The sequence below is a fragment of the Dromaius novaehollandiae genome, chromosome 5 (genome assembly GCF_036370855.1).
Source record: "Dromaius novaehollandiae isolate bDroNov1 chromosome 5, bDroNov1.hap1, whole genome shotgun sequence".
NCBI classification, from domain to species: Eukaryota; Metazoa; Chordata; class Aves; order Casuariiformes; family Dromaiidae; genus Dromaius; species Dromaius novaehollandiae.
This window is the reverse complement of record NC_088102.1, coordinates 19,289,452-19,309,071: the sequence shown is the minus strand read 5'-3', so window position 1 is coordinate 19,309,071 and position 19,620 is coordinate 19,289,452. Positions and strand designations below refer to the sequence as shown.

The window sequence follows — 19,620 nt, the reverse complement described above, 5'->3', positions numbered from 1 at the left end:
TAAGAAGCGGGGACACTTCTGCACCTTCAAAAGCAAACTATATAAAAGCTGCCATATAACACAACTTCCCATTTTGCACCTGTTTTTAAGTTCTGTCCTGAATGCTTCTGGTGCTTGTTCTTCTCTCTGTATATATGCTCCTCAGCCATTCCGTCCTTGAACATACTACCCCACTTCCTTGTTCATTCACCCTCAAATACTCCTACTACCGGTAGCTGCGACCTCCAGCACAGAAGATGGTATCTGGTTCCAGAGAAAATTCCTGTTTCGGTGATGGGAGGCAGCTACACCAGCTTGCTTTGCCCATTTGTCCATCCGGCTGTGATGCATGCAAGCCTCACTAAGCCCCCAATACAGAAAGCAACAGCACAGCTGGAGCCAGCTCCACAGATCATTTCAGCAACCCCAACAAATCCGAAAGTGTCTGTAGTCTACACACCAGTTTGAGAACTGTTGTAAGCAAACATGTCTTCCCTAATCTAACGGCGTTTCTCTCTTACCTATAAATCTTGGGAAGGGGAGGAAGACAGAAGAGGAAGGGTACTGTTCTTCTCACCTGATCCATATAATTTCCTATTATCTGATTTTTCCTGGAAGCGCCTAACGAGATCTGGCGAAACATGGCGCTCCAAAAAGAACGGGTTGTACACATCATAGTGGGGCCACTGGTACATGCTGCAAAGTTCTGCTTTCCGGTCACCAAATGAAGCTCTGGCAGATTCTGTGAAGCATAAGGAAACATCAAGCACAAGAGTTCAAGATATAAAAAATACTGTCTGGCTTCATAAGGCAGGCAGTGTGCCTTTAGGGCAAAGAACAAAGCACTTCATTATTATCTGCTTCAAGAAAAGGAACTCCCCTCCCCAAACACTCCCCTCCGAAACCCCTACATACACACACAGACAGACGTTAGGTCAGATTTCAACAGCGTGCTAGGAAAGACTGGAATGAAATCGGCCATAAAAAGCTATGCACACCCTCCCTTGGAGTGCCACAATAAATGCTCAATCAGTTAAAACACAGAAGGCTCCAAAGACTGCGAACAAGATAGGTATTCACTGGAGAAGTAGGGCCATGTGTATGGACAACCTCTGACTTCATTTGGCTACATACCACCGGGGCATCCCCACTTGGCTAATGGACTCCCCAAACTTCAGGAGAGTCTTACACAGAGAGATAATGCAACTCGTGACTACAGCCCCCTTGTCATCCAGTTTCCACAGGAAGTCTGTCCGTGGCAAAATAACTGGTCCAAGATCACTTGAATTGTTGGCTGAGGCACGACTAGACAGACTTGAGAATGCTTGAATCCCAGCTGTGTATTCAGTCCATTACAGCACAGCTGCCCTACTTTTCTTTCCTTTATTTCTAATGATTTCAGACAAAATATGAGTGAGTAGCAGAACAGTAAAGCACACTGCTGTAGTGCTTCATTTCGTCTGCCTGGAACAAAAATAAGCCACGTATAAAAGTAAAGTAGAGACTGGGGATGGGGTGACCTGGACTCTATTCCAGGGTCTGACATTCGTTTCATGGCCAGAGTCACTTCACCTCCCTGGACTTCAGTCTATTTGCAAAACAGTTCTTTAACCCATTATAAAGTGCCTTCAGATCTGCAAGTGTGTTGCACCATAAGAGGGAAACAGTATTATTATAACATCCTTTCTTCCAGATGAGAGTAGATTAAGTAAAAAAAAGAATACCTAAAACAGTGAGATGTAACACAAGACATGATAAAGTATGCATTCAAATATAATATGCTAGAGCAGAACTCGAATTAGGTTGAACGCTAGAAGTGAGGTCTTAACGGACTGCGACACAACAGATGACAGAAGCCCACAGTCTGCTTCCAGACCAGGAGTGCATGTCTTCCTGCTAGCCTGCTTCTGTGAGAACGTGAGACACACTGCAGTGAGTCTTGAAGAGAAAGGCTGCCACAACTTAATTACTTTCAGTAGGGACGCCAAGAGCTAACAACCGAGCATGTCCTGTTTCAAGAAAGGAAAATGGACAGACATCACAGAAAATGGAGTGGAGCTAAGAGTAGAACTTTGACTTCTACAGATATTTACCAATGGTCCAAGCAGTAAATAATCTAAATAGGTTTCCTGAACGTGCTAGTGCTTTGGCAAATATCACAGTACAGTGAAAGAAGGAATGACAGAATATTTTTCTGTATTTAGTGAATTTCCCTAAAAAGTAAACTTTGCATTTTAAACACAACTTTAGTGAGGCTTAAAAAGCTGCACTTGCCAATACATATTTTTTAAAAAAGAAATGAAAGCTGCTTACTTAAGAGCCACACCGAAAACATTCATTTAAGAGGGACAATTATGAAGAGCCAGTTCATCTGGCCAGAAGACCTACCAGAATTATATAGCCTAACAAGGGCCACTCTGTTCATTACATCCTCCAGAAATGATAATGAAGCAGGATTCCCAATGAAGAAAATCACTGCTTTAGAAGTCATAAGATTATGCAGAATGGCAGGAACAAAGAAAACATCCATCTCAAAGTTACACACATGTTTCTTCACCCTTCCTCCTGAAGAATCCAGGTTCTTCAGGAGGGGAGGGGGAGAAAAGAAGCAACAGCAGGGATCTGGGGCAGGGGGGAAACGAGGATGGAAGTAAAACCACACACAGAGAGAAGGTTTGGTAGCACTGCATTAGTTATTATGCAACCTGCAGCTGACTTTCTTCAAGTTGTTAAGGTTTCCACCCTCAAAAAAAGAGATCCAATCACATGGGACTAAAAAAAAATGTTATCAGCTTATCATGCCCTTGAAGCAAGCAGCTCCAGAGAAAGCAACAGTTCACATACACCTTGGGCCTAAATTTTCCATTAGGTAACTCCAGGCATCTCCTGACAGGACCAAGAGCCTAGCAATAGTCTAGGCTCTGAAAAGTTCATGCTGCTGTGCCGGGCTCCTATTTTTTTTAAAACACCACTGTGCCTAAACTGGATGTATGTCATTTGGGCAGTCTGTGCATGGGACTAGTTGATGTAGTATGAAGCACAAGGTTGTTGCGAAGCAAAGTACCATAGTGTCATGTGCCACTTTTACTCCAGCAAGATCTGTGACCCTTGGCCTCCTCAAGCACAACAAGGAGAGCAGGAAATAGTAGAAAAAAAGAAAAATGTCCTCTGAATACTAGCACATGCGACCTATTGGCTGGAAAAAGGAAAAGGAAGATGCGTCAGTATGTTAAAATGTATCAGTACATTAAACATGAAAGCCAGACCACCCTCTTTCTTTACTTGGGTGATCTGGACGCTGGGGATGCATCAGGTGTTTCCTTGCTTCCAATAAATTTTCTTTACTAGAACTTTCGGTTCCTTCAAGTGCCATTACTTTGCATACAAGCACTGGTGTGCAACCCTGCCATCAGTTTTATTCATGCAAGATCAGAGAGATTCGTAGTGGGATGGTATCTTTCCCAAAAGCTCTTTGGATGTCCAGAGAGCAAAGCCACAAAGTCAGGCTTCTAGCAAGTTCTACATACATATGTTTGCATTAGCAACACTGGACAACTTTGAAATTTCAAGGAATACAGAAGCTAAACAACTATTTCTGAGTCCTATGACAGACTAAAAAAAGAAATCTCCTCCAGCTTCTGGAAGCTGAGTAGCAAATATAGCAAACATAAAAAATAGGGGAAGACATCACTGTGTTATAATGGGCAAAATAAGATTTTTTTTCCAAGAAAATAAAGCCTTCTCTCAGGTTTTGATTAGACAGTGACACTGGTTAATCTGCCTAACGAAGTACCAGCATTTTTAGTCAGATTTTCCCCACAGACCTGCATGCTATTTCAGCAATACCATTTATATCTCACCTTGAATCCCCCCAGCATGTGAGACACTAGCTAGGTTCTTCGGCTGTACGTAAGCTAGTTTGAATGGAGGGACCACAAACGGTACCTCCTGACCATCCTGAGGCAGTTTAGAAAGCAGATAATCCTCTGAACAGCCAACTTGACGCTTCACTGACACAGAAGACAATGGCGGTTTCTCCACAATAGCTGGCCTGCTTGCGGCTACCACTTCAGATTCCTGCACCATGGAAACTGCTAAAAATAAAGAGCAAGAAAAACAGAGTCCACATGTGCATTAAGTTTTGAACAATACTATGAACAAATCTCTATTGTTTAATAGGATCTGTGCTTGATACATTACTTACTGCTGCTTCTATTCAGTTTTACTAGCGGTCAGGACTAACACCTGGAAAAGATATTCATCCTCATGGCACCTGTACTGATCCAAACTCTTTGCTGCCCATGCTAGTATTTATAGCTACCTTGCTCTTAAATCATTTTTTACAAGAGATACACTGTACATTTGTATCATAGAACAGTTGTGCAAACAACTAACATACCAAAAGAAAATCCTGACAGCAAATCCACAGGGAAGGGGAAAAAAAAGTTCTCTTTTAGAGCATTTGAAAAATACAGGACCTTTACATGACCTTGGGTAGAAAAGTTGGCTTTTTTGGACAGCATTCCAGGCTGCAAGGAGCAGGCTTCAGACAAGTGTTATTTTTCAGTTCCAATTCCAATTCATAACACTAACAAGCATGTGTTCAATCTCCAAGTGGAGGTACAGAAAGAATTTTGGATGCTGCAAAAGAATGCGAGTTTATCGGGGGTGACATAGCAATTTTATTAATGGGAATCTCATCATTAATGAAGCTGGAATAGCAGAACTCTTAGTCAACGTGATTACTATGTTGGAACTCACGATCATTTTTTTCTTTTTCCACAGAGAAGCACCATTTACAGCAGCTCTTTAGGTATTCTTTTGCCATTGTTTCTGTGTTGCAATTCAGAAGAAACCACAATCAAGGATCCAGCGCTGCTATCAACTCTGAAAAGCACAATCAAACAAACTGTAAGAGATGGAAGCAGTTGAAATTAAAATCCAAAATTATTAGCTATTTAATTCTGCAACTGCTTTTTGGACTCAGTCCTTGGGTCAATGAGAGCCAGTTCACTTCAGCCATAGAAGGATCAGACCCATCAGATTTCTTTTACTGAGATAAATTATTTTTATATAAAATGTTTTTCTCCTTTCCTGTGCTTTTATAACATATGGCATCTGAACACTTCCAGCGATCCACTCAAACAGCTCCCTTCCTTTTAAGGGCACTGAAACCCACCTCATGTTTGTATTTGCCACCGGGCTCTGGAGTTTCCTCAGCTTTAGATTTGTTTTGATGCGGTCTTGTCAAGTCATTTGCAAGATGTATTTTTCTTCCATTTCCCTTGCTCATGTTTTTCCTATTCTCTCTTATTCACGCAATGTTTTCACACACATACGCCTTTACATTTTTTACTCAATATACTCTGTATTTTACATGTGAAAACACTCTTTATGAACAATGCCAACATTGCCTTCTTTGAGGAACTACTGCTCTCTCGTAATTGTATGCACATGAAATCGAGGACCCGTTTTATTATATAATTGTCTACTACGCATCTAGAAAGAGAGAGCACCGACTTCCAGCAAAGTAAGAGGCAGGCAGTCTCTTAAAGAATGAGAACAAGTCTGTAACAGCTGGTTAACATTAAAAGGACTTTATGAAAATACTAACTGGCCTGCTTTAAACGTCTCTATTCATATGCTTATGTTCTCTTTTCAGAGGGACACACACAGCTGTGTTGCCTCCTGTCCAACATTTCAGCTAAGTCTAGTCCTTTTACATGTACCTAAAGTACACAAGGTTCTTCACAGAACATACCTAAGATATGACTCCAACTCCACCGAGGTCACAAGAAGACACCAAACAGAACAGGAAAATAAACTGAAGGGATGGGAGAGACAACAAGTGGGAGAAACGGGGATAACACACAGAGAAGATGGCAGTTACACAAAAACAGACATTTGCTCGATTATCTCAACCACGGGAAACTGCCAAAAGTTCTCGTGCTCCAGCATAGGAGCTATTCGCATCTGCACTGTGGCAGGGCAGGCGTCGTGTTTGTATGTGCATTCAGGGACCGCTAGGGAACCACACGAATAGTGTTAATGGAAATAACGTTAATTGCCAAAGCATCAACCATAAACTTGTCTTTCATTACACTGCAAAATCAAAAATTTGATGGGTGTCAAGCTATGAATGCTTCACCTAACTTCAAAAACTTTCTTTTCTTAACATTACTTCCTTCCACGGGGAGGGTGCATCTGAAAGAAAGGTACCCCTAGATGTGTCGATTTACAAGTAATGACCAAGCACAGCATATATTCCGACTCCCTCTTTCACCCTCTACAGTGGCTTAGCATTGCTATTTATATTTTAAGTTATGGGTTTCGCAAGGTCATTGAGAGCACAAGGCTTCATTTAAAAGGCTTTGAATTAACTTGTCAACTTTAAAATGCAAGCATGAGATATAATGAAGATCTATTACTACAACTACATAACTGTTCCAGAATTATTCTTAATTACAAGCTACCACAGAGTACCGATTAGAAGGAAATTCTTAAAATATATTCCCATTAGACCGAAACCTATCAAACAGCTGAAGTGAACCATTACCCTACCGCAACAAGGACTCAAGGAATTTTTTCATTTAATGCAATATTCTCTGAAGAACTTCTGCTATTTTTACCACTAAGTGACATTCATCACTTCCCCTGATTTTATAATGCTCTTTGTGCTCGGTTGTCCAAAATGAACAAAATGGAGTGACCTGAACGTAAAAAAATTCATAAGCAGCCTGAGCCTGACACGTTATTCCGAAACAGCAGAATGCTACTCAGGAGATTGCAGCGCAGTCTCTAACAGGCAGAACAGGTGCTCAGCATCCTACTTAAAGAGACGCCATTACTCTACACACGTTACCCTCCCTGATCTCAAAATTGCCATACGCATTTAAGTCTGCTAGGAGATTTGTACTGAAACACTACAGAGGAGGTGCCAGCCCCACCGACACAACCCACTACGTCTTTACAGAAGCACAAAGAGATGCACGAGAGCTTCCCATGGGATCTTCCGCGTTTCTATGAATCAAGCTTTCAGCACCGCTCCTCCTGCCGGGAGGCTCACCTTGGGAAACCACGCTGGAACTCAAAGTTTACTTTAAGGCTCCCATGCACTGATTTTCCTTCCCAGCTGTTATCAGTACACAGCTGGAGTTAATATGCTTTACTCTTGTTCATCATGTTTAAACTGGGCTGTAACAGCTGTTGCATTTGCTCTAAGCGTTGCAACAACGATATCTGAGCATCGGTGGCAGTTTGCTCAGGCAAAACAGTCTTTTATCTCAAAATGTCCAGGTTGAATTTATTCACTACTGGTGGTGAGGAAACAAAAACTTGAGCGACCGCCCAACTTTCCAGTTACATAAATTGGGGGGGGGGGGGGGGGGATGCAGTTTTTCCCACGTCAGAGACAATTCAGTTCATGGAAATAATTTCCCCAGAATTGCTTAGCTGGAACCGTTTGTGTAAGTGAGTAAACAAATGTAAATCATCTGTCACAAGCAGTTGCCTTTGCATCACTGGGTTGAGCGCCTTGCTTTGAGGCAAGGCCACGTACCAATATTGAGGATTTAGCAGTAAGAAGGGAATTCTACATCTTTTATATTTCTGCAATTAAAAAAGACAAAGGCCAGGTTCTTTTACAGTAAGACCAAATATCCTGTGATAATCTTTGACCATTCGCTTCTGTTTTCATCTAACGATGTGGAAGCACCCACACATTCCTTTCTACCTGCAGGCAAATATAAAAGCAATTTGTTACTGCCTGTTGTACTGAAGAGTACAGTATGATATTGCTATTTACATATTACTCTTTTACAGGCCTGGTAATATCAGTAGCAAAGTAATATCACTAGGAAATGGCAAGGTATATAGACACATACTTTAGAGTTTCCAGCTCACTTTGAGCTTAAATAAGAGATTTTTGAAAAGAGAATTCCAAGACTGATGTTTACACTTGGTTTTGTGCTTAAAAACATAATGGTGTCAAAGCCAGTGGCAAAATTTGCACTTTTGTTCCTAAACACATTACAAAAAATGACAGTATTTGCTGAGGGACAGATCACCAAAACACAGTCCTCCCTCATGCTGCTTAGAGCACCCTGCTTTCTTCATGAAATCACAATGTGGATGCTCTAAGTCACACTCTGAAGTTCTGTTTACTTAATTAAGCTGTATAGATATATATATTTGGGGTTTAATTCAGAAGAGCAATCCTGGCAGTAAATTAGATGGCTTGGCACCCAGTTAATTTCTTTTATAATACTGGTATTTTCTAAGTTACCTGTGGTTAGCTATGCAACTTTCACTGCACGCAGAAGTTTTGTCTTTACCGTGTGGGGCAGAAAAATTTAGTGAGCTCTGTTGTATATTTCTTTAACTGGGGGGGGGGGGGGTTGTTAAAAAGAAAAGTCTCATAGGGGACTAAGCAAGTACTTCATGATCTTGACAGAAGTTGACGCTTGTTAAACAGTCGCACTTACATGCCTGGGAACAAATTTACTGAACAAATCTGAACTGGTACGGACATTTCTCAGGTACACCACCAAACTTCAAAGAGGTACCGACCTCCTGGCAATGCCATCCATGCTAACAAGTGAGGACTCCTAGATGCCACCTCCAAGTTTTGGGCCAAGTTTTTGTTAGGCAATATGCATACACACAATCAAAAACATACTCCATTTTGGAGATATCAGACCAGGAAAAGGACAGGAGTTAACCTCTCCCTGAGGGGAGAATTATTCCCAATTTTCAGACAAAAGACTGAGGCAGAGAAATCCAATCACCTGCAGAGAAGACCTGCAGCAGAAGAGGGAACCAGGCCCAGATCTCAGCACTCCCTCGTTCAAATCCTCTCTTTCTTGGTGTTCTTCACCAATTTCAGCAAGCTTTTTCATTGCTTTCCTCTTCCCAGCATCAACCCACAATCAGACAACCAAATGTAACTCAGCAACAGTCCTTCGACACTAACACAGAAGGAAAGCCAATGTTATTAGAACATCATGGAAACAACTTCAAAGAAGAAAGTTTAAAAACCAACCACAAACATGCATAGAGTCCAGGGAATTACTCTCACTACTATTTTAATGTATTTAGATGGAGAACATAATTATCTTAATGATTTCCAGATTTCTCTGATAGACTTTTTGAACGCGCGAAAGTTAGATAAACACAGCATCGAAGACTATTCCAGATGCTTCCAGAATGATTACAAGACTGAGATGTTTGCAGAAGAAAGCAAATATTTTCAACAAATCATTAAATAGGAAGAACATGATAGAAAACAAATGAGTGTAATACTAAACATTAAAAGCTGCACACAGTCTCAATAGAAATGTCAGGTTTTTACTGCCTTATGATGAAAGAATGTGTTTTGCAACAAACTAGGAGACTGCTGATGTATTTTACCACATTTAGTCATACCACTGGTCCATAGGAGATGATCGAGTAACACATTTAAAACTACGTAATGGAAACAAAGGTGAAGCGTCTGATCTCAAACTGGGAAAACTGGATGAGCCAGATGTTTCAAGAAAGCCATCAAAAATCATTAGGAAATTTATTTCCAGCCATAAATATATAAAACACATTCTCAGATCTGTGTTCCAGAAACATTGCAGTTTCTAGTAGCAGCCAGTACTCACTAAGCAAGAGGTGTAAAAGAAAATATCCTGAAACAGGGATGATGAGTTCTTACTGAGCATTTGGGACAGACCCTTCAATGACGCAAGTGTCTACAGCTCCACTAGCCCCAGCGGAGCCGTGACAATTTGCAGCAGCTAAGGATCTGCGCCGCGGAGAGAGCCAGCGCAGCCCGTCAGCTCACGCCCCGGCCGAACGTCACTCTTCCACTGCCTCTTTGCCTTTCGGAGGCGCAGCCCCAGGAGATGCAGGCAACTCCAACCACGCAAGTCTTTCAAAGAGCACCACAATAATGCGGCCGGTCTCCAAAAGCACAGCACAAGCTGCTTTTGCTGCTGGTCGGAGGGACTCCCTTCAGTAACACAGACGCTGCAAAAGGGGAAACTTTCACAGCCAGCGCGTAGCCGTTTGGTTTCTGGGGGAGAGCATCTAGGAGCTGCACGCTGGTCTGACAAGCGCTCTTCGTTTGAGGAGGGACGGCTCATGGTTACTGCATCCAGAAACCGGTAAACGCTACTAAAATAGGTCAAACGATTCTGAGAAAGTTGCCTCCAGGTACTTTGCTACTGCATGAGCGAGGACAGCACATGCACACACACACAGGCAGTGCCATGCACAGGGCATGTGCCTGCCAAAGACATAATGTATGCAACTTAAAAGTCCTGGGTTTTGGCACTATAGGCAGGCCTAACTGATTTATAACATCCACCCGGGACAGAGAGGCTTTGTAAGACACATGCAGAAAGACTTTCACGTGAGAGACATCTTACAGACAATTCAGCAGAAACATAAAGAAGAGATGGAAAACTCTCACAGTGCAGCAAATAAATACAGAAAAACAATTTTAATTACACATTTAAAACAGAAAACGACTGTGCATCACTAACCTAATTTAGATGATGCTGATTCTACGAAGGACCGCGGCACAGCCTTCCTGGGGCAAAGCGCTCAGTAGCTTTCTGTAAATAGTTACGCAATTAAATCTGGTAACAGAAAGATGGTTAAAAGTTGCTAGGAAAAGTGTCACGCTCCATGATGCAAGCAAACCACTAACTGCCTTGGCACAGGAAGAACCTTTCCACTTTGGCAAATTATGGCTTAACACCCCATGGGCAGAGGAAAACTTTACACTTTCCTCTATCTATTCTCAGAAACAGGACAGAGAACTAAACGGACCAGGGGTCAGAGCTAACACGGTCCTTTCCTGCAAATTCCTCTCATTTAGTTATACTTTTCTAAAATAGCAGCTTACTTTTCAAGACCAGGAGGACAATTATGTTCCCCTGTTCTGACCTCCTAAATTACTAACATTTCATCCAGCTACCCTGGCATTACAACATAGCAGCTTAAGCAGGAAGACACTCAATTTTATATAAAGACCAGAAAAGTAGAGAACCCACCTCAACTATCTCATACAATACTCTAATAACTAATCATCTTCACTGTTAATATCTTAGCCCTATTTCCAGTTCAATGGATAGATTCAGATCTGTATTGTAGTTCTCAAAACATCAGCCCACTTCTCCAATAGCTCTTTTTCAAGCTGATACTACAATTTCACTATGCACCTCAGGATCAACCATGACACAGGATAAGATAGGAATATATTTAATTAAAGCTCGCGACAGCAAGATTGCTCTCATTCCCACAGTGCTGTATTGAGATCCCAAACTCTGTTTCTGGTCCGTCACTGTCTTTATACTCCCAACAGGACTATGAGCAAGTGGAGATGAGATGGAGGATTCGAAACTACAGAGAGCGCCTGCCCAGGCCCTCTGATGACTGCAGTAGCATTCAGGTAGGATACTATCTGCTGTTTTGCCTCCTAGAGATAACAGTTGCACGTAAAGCTTAAAATATTTGTAATCAGCAAGAGCGCTCAGCACTTTATCACTAGCAGTCAGGATGCAACTATGGTACAAAAACACTACTTCCCCCACACACACACCTTTAGCAGGCTTCTCCTGAGGCAGAGAAACCAGCTCAGAAGTCAGTTCTTAGCTGAGCTATTGTCATAACAGAAAAAGGAGGGTTTACTACAATCCCATGAGTCGATTTGCACATTCTCGTGCATAGACGGTTTAGATGCAAGTGACCCACCGCAGAAGCTCTGCCTCAGCAGCTACAGCTTCCTACGTGCAACCGGGAAGGACCATGCCCTGTCCCATTGCACCTCTCCCTTCTCCCTCCACCTTCTCTACCCTAATGAAGATGATCTAATATACGTCTCCCTTTGCGCAGGCCTTGAACTGAACCCTACAGGAAAGGCACTTGTGCAATCCAGCCACAGTCTCCTTCAGCTCAGCAGCTGCTTCTTCCCAGGGCTCCAAACCGGAGGAGGCCAAAAACCCTTCAGCGCATCTGCGTACGCAGTCCAGGAACAGACCACCAAACTGAGAGTAAGTCACGAAGCAGCACTAATTGCTATTGCCTACTTCCCTGAAGAAAAATAAAGCTGAGCAGGTGTGTGTTTGAGCTATTACGCTATAGGAACAACTGCCTCTGCTTTGCAGGCACCCCTTGGAGAAGGGGAATAAGCTCTGGCAAGAGCACACGATCAGAAGTCGTTCTTCTGACACAGCCCCCAGTGACATCCTGACTCCTACTTAGCATTATAGTCTCGCACCTGCATCCCTTAAATGCAGACTTAATCCGAGCCTGCCCCAGTATGCAGAAGATTAATAATATCATTTACAAGGGCCAAAAGCACAATTTTCATAAATCTGAGCCAATTCTTCTCATGCAAGATTTATGTTTGAATTAAGGAGAGAACATTATAAATCTATCCCATGATAAAGCTTAAAACTTGGAATTTTTATATACTGAATCCCCTATGCTCTGGGCTGTAATAGTTGTTAGAGATAGTATTTCTTCCTAATGCTGCATTAGGCAAGTAACCAATTCATCCAATTACTGTACTGACATCACTGTTCCTGTGAACTGTAGATAAATTTACCGACTTGGACAAGGATGTACAATATGGTATGTATTGGGGCAGTAAATATAAATGAATAAATCCATTATGTTGGACTGCAATCCATTATGTTTGGACTTGGATGGAAAACAGCAAAAAAGGAGTTGAAGTCAGGACACCAGAAAAGAAAACTTAGAGACTGAAATCTCTGTAAAAAGAACTTGGCTTTTGACAAGAACATGGAAAGAATTCAACACAAGATAAGTCGCTCTAAGCAGATTAGGAAAAATCATGACAATCACTGATGGTTACTTTATAATCTAACTGAACTATTAAGAACTTTATATATATACTGTGTCAGTTTTTAATCCATTTTTTTTCTCTTTTTGTGGTAATGCCAGGAGACAACGAAAATAGAACTGTCCCTCTATACTCCGATACCAAAAAGAACTAGAGACATCTGGATGCATTCTTCAACTGGACAGCCAAAAAGAAGGTATTTTAGGCAAGAGCATCTGCCTGTGCACTTGGGTTCCTTAACATGGCCAAAAGCATCTAGCTTTGAGAAGATGGCCCTCCAAAACCAACTCAGTGCAAGACTGAAACAGAGCACTGAACAGGATCCAGAACTCCTCAGCTGTGTGCCGTGACCACAAAGCCACCCAGAAAACACATGGACACACATATAATATCCAGACAGATAATGAAAAATAGCTCCTCCTGTATATTGTAAAAATCCAAACAAAAAGAAAAGCCAAACAGCTCTGCATAGGAAAATACTGTTTCATCAACATTAATACTGTTTTAAAAGAACTCTGTTGACTTATAAAAATCAAGATGGAATAGAGTTTTGTATATAGATGCACACACACACACACATTTAGTGTTTTGTTTTAGGCAAAGTACTTCTTTTATAATCAATAATTACATGCAAAATTATATTTCATGATCTTGATTCAGGATTAAAAACAAGCAAATAAACAAACCTTTAAACTATGGGGTTTCCATAGGAAGAAGATTCCCTTTCCAGCAGTTCTGCTCCTCATTGTCACACTCTGCAATCAGTTACAACATTTTGGAGGGAGGAAGGAATTACATATATTGTATAAATCACGGATGAAAGAAGTATGGCTGAGATTAAGAAAGGACACAGGTGACGCCAGTACCTCTCATATATGAAAACAAACTAAATGAATCACTCAAGAACAGGAAATGGGAACAGACCTTAATTAACTCAAATCCAAAACAGATTGTGAGTATGGCTCTACGGGACACACATACTAACCTCAGGAAGCTGCCTAAACACACATTAGAATAAAAATCCAGGAGGATCCTGTCTTTATAAGTTTTTTTTTTCCCCCTTTAAATCCACCCAGACCAGAGGCCCAAAACCTCTTTAAACAGCTCCAGCATGCTTTTCAGAGACATAAGCTGGCTGGGGTAGTTGGCAGCTGCCCAAGTTCGTAGGTAAGTGGTAACCAGATAGTCAGCGCGTAAAAGAGGTATTTCAAAACAATTTTCTGTAGACAGTGGAGGAACTCAGGAGAAATCAGAGCCATCTCAATTTTACAGGAGCATTTGGCACCCCAATTACTAATGGCCAAATGCTGCTACAACTATGTGGCAAGGCAGGGGTCTCTGCTCAGCGCCGAGAAGACAGAGGTCTGGAGAGAAGCTGGCAGCATGAAATTATCATTCCCTTCTTTTTTCCTCTCCCTTCCTCCCCCTGCAAGACAGATTTGCTGACAAAGTGAGCAACATCTACACTATGAATATACAGTCTTTTTTTTTAATCCTGTTGAGTTTAAAACAACACTCTACATGAGATTTTGACCTATGATTTCACACATTGGTGAAAGTAGGTCTTGAGTAAACATACCACTGAACTGAACGAAAGCCAGGATGATTCAGAGAGATGCTCTGGGTTTGATCAAGGTTTCGTCAAGGAAGATTTATTACTTTGGTCGCTGCTGAGCAGACAGACAACCTGAACTGAAGATTACAAAAGAGTTCTCAGCCTAAGAGGCAAACGCAGACAATCGCATTTTCCAAAGATAAAAATAAGGAAAAATAATATATCTAGAAGGTTTTGCTCTACTGTGAAATGCAACCAGACTCTGAAGTCTTGAGAACGTGGTGTTGTCTCCCAGAAGCTCTACACAAAACACTATGACCTTTCTAAATTTAAGACTCTCTCAGAGATAGGGAGCACAATTTCTTTTTGTACCCGTCTGTCACTAACCACAGAAGCACTGCTAGCTCAACCACATGTAAACCTAGTTCTGACTAACCTTCATCTCTACAGTGCGGCAAACCCCCTTTCCCGGGCTGGGGCATGTTACACAAGTCTAAATGCAGGTTTCAGACTCCAAAACATAGGTGCCAAATTAATTTAAGTGCCTAAAAGGTTTTGAGGCCACTAGGGCATGGTTTTTGTGGATTGCTTTCTTGCACTTCAGTGCAGTTTTAAATGCCAAAGCAGCCTCTTCAGAGCTTGCTCTCAGGGCCAGACCAAAGCTCATTGCAGCGTCCAGAAAAACCCTAAAACACCAAGGGCCTAAGTTTGGGGCCTAATTATCTGTTCCCTCCAGTGTAAGTGTGACTATTAAATCACTGAAAAACAAAACTTCATAACAAAGTCACCGGGGTACAATTTGCAGGAAACATAAGCATCAGATTTCCGACATAATTTTTTTTCTTTGGCAATGAATTAATGTAAACCTCAGCTGTGATGACAGGCAAATAAACATTCATACTAAGGTTAAGAGAAGTGTCCTCACTAATTCTGCATGGTTTGATGTATTAATGTGATTAAGAGATATGATGCAACACAGATGAGTTCAAGTCAAGCCCAGGATTTCAATCTCTTCCCAGATGAGGCTCCTCCAAAGATTCATTCCAGCCCCCAAAAGCAATCACTAGGATTTTTTCTCTGCATAATCAATTTTTCTGAGGAGACTGAATAGTATTACTAACCAGCATGACAATACAGCTTAATCCAAATGCAGCCTGTTCTTTCTAAAGTCAAAATCAGCTTTGCCTTTCACTTTAAAAAGAAGATAAGTTTGTTGCTCACAGAGTTTGGGTGTTGTCCTGCTTAGATTGGAGAGATAATATTTACCAGATTTAAGGTATCCCAGGAGATTTAGAGTAATTCTATTACAAACTTAAATAAAAGCCCAAAGAGGGGAACGACAGGTTTGGCTACAGGTCATGCAAAAAAACACTGAATGAAGCAAATGGCAACATTTTCATCAAATGAACAAACAAACTCCACCAAAGTCAAAGGGTGCTGCTGGTATGAACCAAAGCGGGTGAGATCCACAGAAAGGCTTAGTCAGCCGAAACCTGGCTTCCTAGTGGAATTTGCCCTTCTAGCCCAGGCACGCTGGCTCCGCGCACGCACGTGGGAAGAGCAAGCGGACGGCTGCAGGCCGCACTTCACTCGCCCCAAGGGCGGCTGCTGCCCTTCTGCTCCCCCGGCCAACGGCTGCTCGCCTTGGAGCTGGCAACCACGCAGCCACACCAGGAGCACTGATTAGATGGAAAACTAAACCACTAAAATAAATGTTAAAAGAACAAAGGGAAAAAAAAGTGTTTTTCCAACTCCTGCTGCGGGGGGCTGCCCGGCGGGGGGCAGGCACGGGCAGTTGGGGAAAGCGGGGAGCCCGAGCAGGACTGCCCTTTCCAGAGGCAACCCACAACCACCGCGGATCAAGAGTAAGGTAAACCTGAGTCTTAAACGTCTAATCTCAGGATCAACAAAGGCTGAGCAAAAAGCAAATCGGCCAGCAGGAAACACAGGTGACAGAACAAACAAGCGAGATGGAGTCTAACGACTAGGACAACATCAAAGAAGGGAGAGGAATTTCAGCTTTTTCTCCAGCGTAACAAATGAACAGCCTGTATGCATGTGACCAACCGAACAACACTGCCTACATTCAGGCTCCTTTCATAGCACAGCAAGAAAGAGGATTTAATCACCTGGGGATCACCTCAATCCATCACCCGAATTAAGCACAGGTAAGGGCAGTGGAGCTGATGGGACGTCCATGGATCCATCATGTTCTCTGTGTGCAGCGGTTTTAGTAGGTGTGATTTTCATATGCATTTGCAAGAATCGAGTGGCGCTTTAATAATAAATACATTTTTCTTGTAATTCAATATGGTTTAACCACACGTGTTCTGCAAATATGTGTTTTAATATTTAATGTACAGCTGGAAAAGGGACCACTCCTGGATTCATGTCCCAACCACTGAGCTAAGATCACAGCTCACCTAATGAATATTTCTGTATTGAAAGCAAAGTGAAAAAGTTTCCAAAGTAAGGAGTCAGAGACCACCAGCCCAGAACAACATGCCGGTTTATGGCTACAGCACTCTCCTGAGAAACGAAAGATACACCTTCAGAACTCGGCTCTCCATGTCTGGGTGACAGCTCTGGACGTGGCCTGTGGAATAAAAAAGCAAGGCAATGGAGGAGAAAAAAGAAAGGAAAAAAAAAAGAGAGACAGACAGACATGACAATATATTCCCCTGCATGTGTTTCAAATGGGCCCTGGGCCCTGATCACATAGGTGTAATCTGAAGACAGCCAGGCTCTCCAAGTGCAAAATGTCGAGGAACACCTCACTTGTGGATCCCAGGACAGCTTAGGCACCCAACTAGTCAGCATCGTCAGAACTAAGGCACACCACGAAGCCGATCTTCAGGCAGTCTGAGGGTTTTACTGGAAAAAAACCTGAGCCTGTACAGAGCAGAGATAGAGGTGGGATTTTGAGGCTCAAGCTCTGAGGAGTGGGTGCCTGCAGGACTGTTCAGATGCCCAAGTTTTAGCCCAGGGTACTTCACCAAGGTCTAGTCTTCTTTGTGCACAACTACAAGCACTCTGACTGGAAGTGTAAATTAAAGCAATGGCCACAATATTTACTTTTTCATTCCTAACTAGTGAAATGCACCACATGAAACATGAGGCATGTTTCCACATTGAAGGGAAGTTACAAGACCAGTTTAATTTAAGCTGATCTTTACTTTAGACTGTTATTTAATGACCAGAAATATCTGAACCAAGGCACCCAACAGTATGGTAAGCATTACAGGAGTACAGGCTGGCTTTAGAAGAGGACAGTCTGAACCTGCTTACAATCATAACTGCTACTTTGACTTTAACATTCCCCTTGGATACAGCAGGTTATAACTTCAGTAAATATAATGTATTTTCCAAGGCCAATTTCACCTAGTAGAGAAGGGAAACTCTAGCTAACCATATTCACAACTTCTGTTTGAGCTCTGGCTACAGCATATCACTAACCACCTGAAGCGTTCCTTCAGATGGCAATTCAGTTATTTGTGTTATTTCTTCTCTGGTATCATAACGCCTAGATGTTAATCTACACAGAATATTTTGATTTTATAGGAACATTTTCTTACAGCAATACCAGTTTGAGACTATTTTAAATACAATTTAATCTGGGACATAATTTATATGACGACACGATTTTGTAATAGTTGAATGCAGTAACTATTTTCGTACCTATCTCCATCTCTCAGGGTCTGCCATTCGATAAAAAACACAGCCCCAAGCCAAACCTTGCAAGCACACAGTCAAATTAACATTACTGCAGCTATAAAGAAAAAAAACCCCAGGCACTGAAAAGGGAAGACCACTCCAAACCCCTCACCGACACGGCGGCGAGATGGCGAGGTGTTACAGATGTGTAGCATCGCTTATACCACCAGCTGCCCGATAATGCTGCCTTGCACAATTCACGCTCTGCAAGCTGAACTACCCGGCTAAGTCCAGCCTACTTGCAACCGTACAGAGAAGACCAACCTGCGCGTCTCCCCACACAACTCTGACTTCGAACACGCGCTGTCCCATAGGGAGATCCCTGACTACCAGTATGCATCGAGCGAAACACACCAGCGTTTAGGGAGACGATCACCAGCTCACCTTTGCGTCTCGGGAGCCTCATGCACACAGCGAGAAGACAGTAACTCACAAGGGGCAGAAACACCAGCGCGTGTCGCTGCTCCAGCGGGGCTCTGCCGGGTCACGGCAGCCCGGCCGCGGCACCGCTCCCCCCGGCGCCCCTGAAGCACCGCGCGGCCGCGGAGCGGGGCGCCCGCGGGAGAGGCTGCCCGGGGCTCCCTCCGCGGCGCCTCGTCACTTACCGGCGCGGTCGCCCCGCCAGCCGCTGCGGAACCCTCCGCCCCGGCCCGGCCCGGCCCGGCCCGGCCCGGCCCGGCCCCGGCGGCCCCCCGCCGCACGGCCCCAGGCGAGCGCCCGGCGGCAGGGGACGGCCGCCGCCTCGGGACGCGCCCGCCCGGTGCCCCGGCAGCGCCTCACCTGCGCCGGCCGCGCGCCCGCGGGGCTCCTCGGCGCCTCGCTGCGGGCCGCCGCGCCTCCTCCCTCCCGCCCGGCCCGGCCCGACCCGGCCCGGCCCCGCGGAGGGCAGCGCCCCGCTGCCGCAGCACCCCGCTGCCGCAGCACCCCGGCCCGGCCACCGCTGCCGCCTCACCGGCCGCCGCGGGCCCTCGGCGCTGCCGCGCTCAGGTGCGCTGCCGCGGCGCCTCCTGGCCGGGCCCGGTCGGCCCGAGGGAGCCTCGCGGCCGGCTCCGGGCCCGCCCGCCCGGGCCGCGGCCCACGGGGCAGGTTCGCCAGCGGGGAGCTGCCCACCACGGCTCCCGGCTGCCCGCGGCACCATTACCCCGCCACTGCCGGTGCCAGCGCTGTGCCGAGACCGGGCGTGTGTTTTGGGGAGAAAAGTGATTTATTAATGTTCACACTGGCACAGCAAACAGCGTTTCCACCTGGAATATTGAGCGTCGTTAAGTCAGGCTTTGCACGGACACGCGAGCAGAAGCCCCTGCCACAGGCTGTGGGATACGTTGCAGCTCACGCACCGTGAACAGGTTCAGAAATTTCCCCAGGAAATTTGGGTTCAGGAATTTCCCTTCAGGAAGTGCAGGACTGGGGAGACTCCAGGCTGTTTTACCCTGGCCCTTCACCTTCTCTCGCCTCCGCTGCTCCCATTCCTCACGAGCACCAGAACCAAAAGTGCCAAAATACCCCGGGTGGGAGG

The 19,620-nt window shown here is 44.1% G+C and overlaps 1 protein-coding gene across 10 annotated transcripts in view; it reads right to left on the bottom strand.

Annotated features, from left to right (window-relative positions):
• Window positions 1–19,111, bottom strand: part of TC2N (tandem C2 domains, nuclear) — a 34,234-nt gene extending 15,123 nt beyond the window's left edge. The window contains exons 1-6 of one of the 10 annotated variants that reach the window (XM_026112389.2): window positions 13,522–13,741; window positions 10,509–10,580; window positions 8,766–8,945; window positions 4,741–4,866; window positions 3,840–4,073; window positions 557–721 (exon numbers count right to left, since the gene is read on the bottom strand). In XM_026112389.2, coding sequence (XP_025968174.1) covers window positions 557–721; window positions 3,840–4,073; window positions 4,741–4,807 — 466 coding nt within the window. In that variant the 5' untranslated portion in view covers window positions 4,808–4,866; window positions 8,766–8,945; window positions 10,509–10,580; window positions 13,522–13,741. Of the gene's footprint in view, window positions 1–556; window positions 722–3,839; window positions 4,074–4,740; window positions 4,867–8,765; window positions 8,946–10,508; window positions 10,641–13,521; window positions 13,743–18,488; window positions 18,636–18,709; window positions 18,812–18,884; window positions 18,923–19,056 lie in introns of those variants that run through there. The other 9 variants (XM_064512171.1, XM_026112436.2, XM_064512170.1 and 6 more) reach the window with 9 other exon arrangements.
• Window positions 19,112–19,620: the final 509 nt, after the last annotated feature.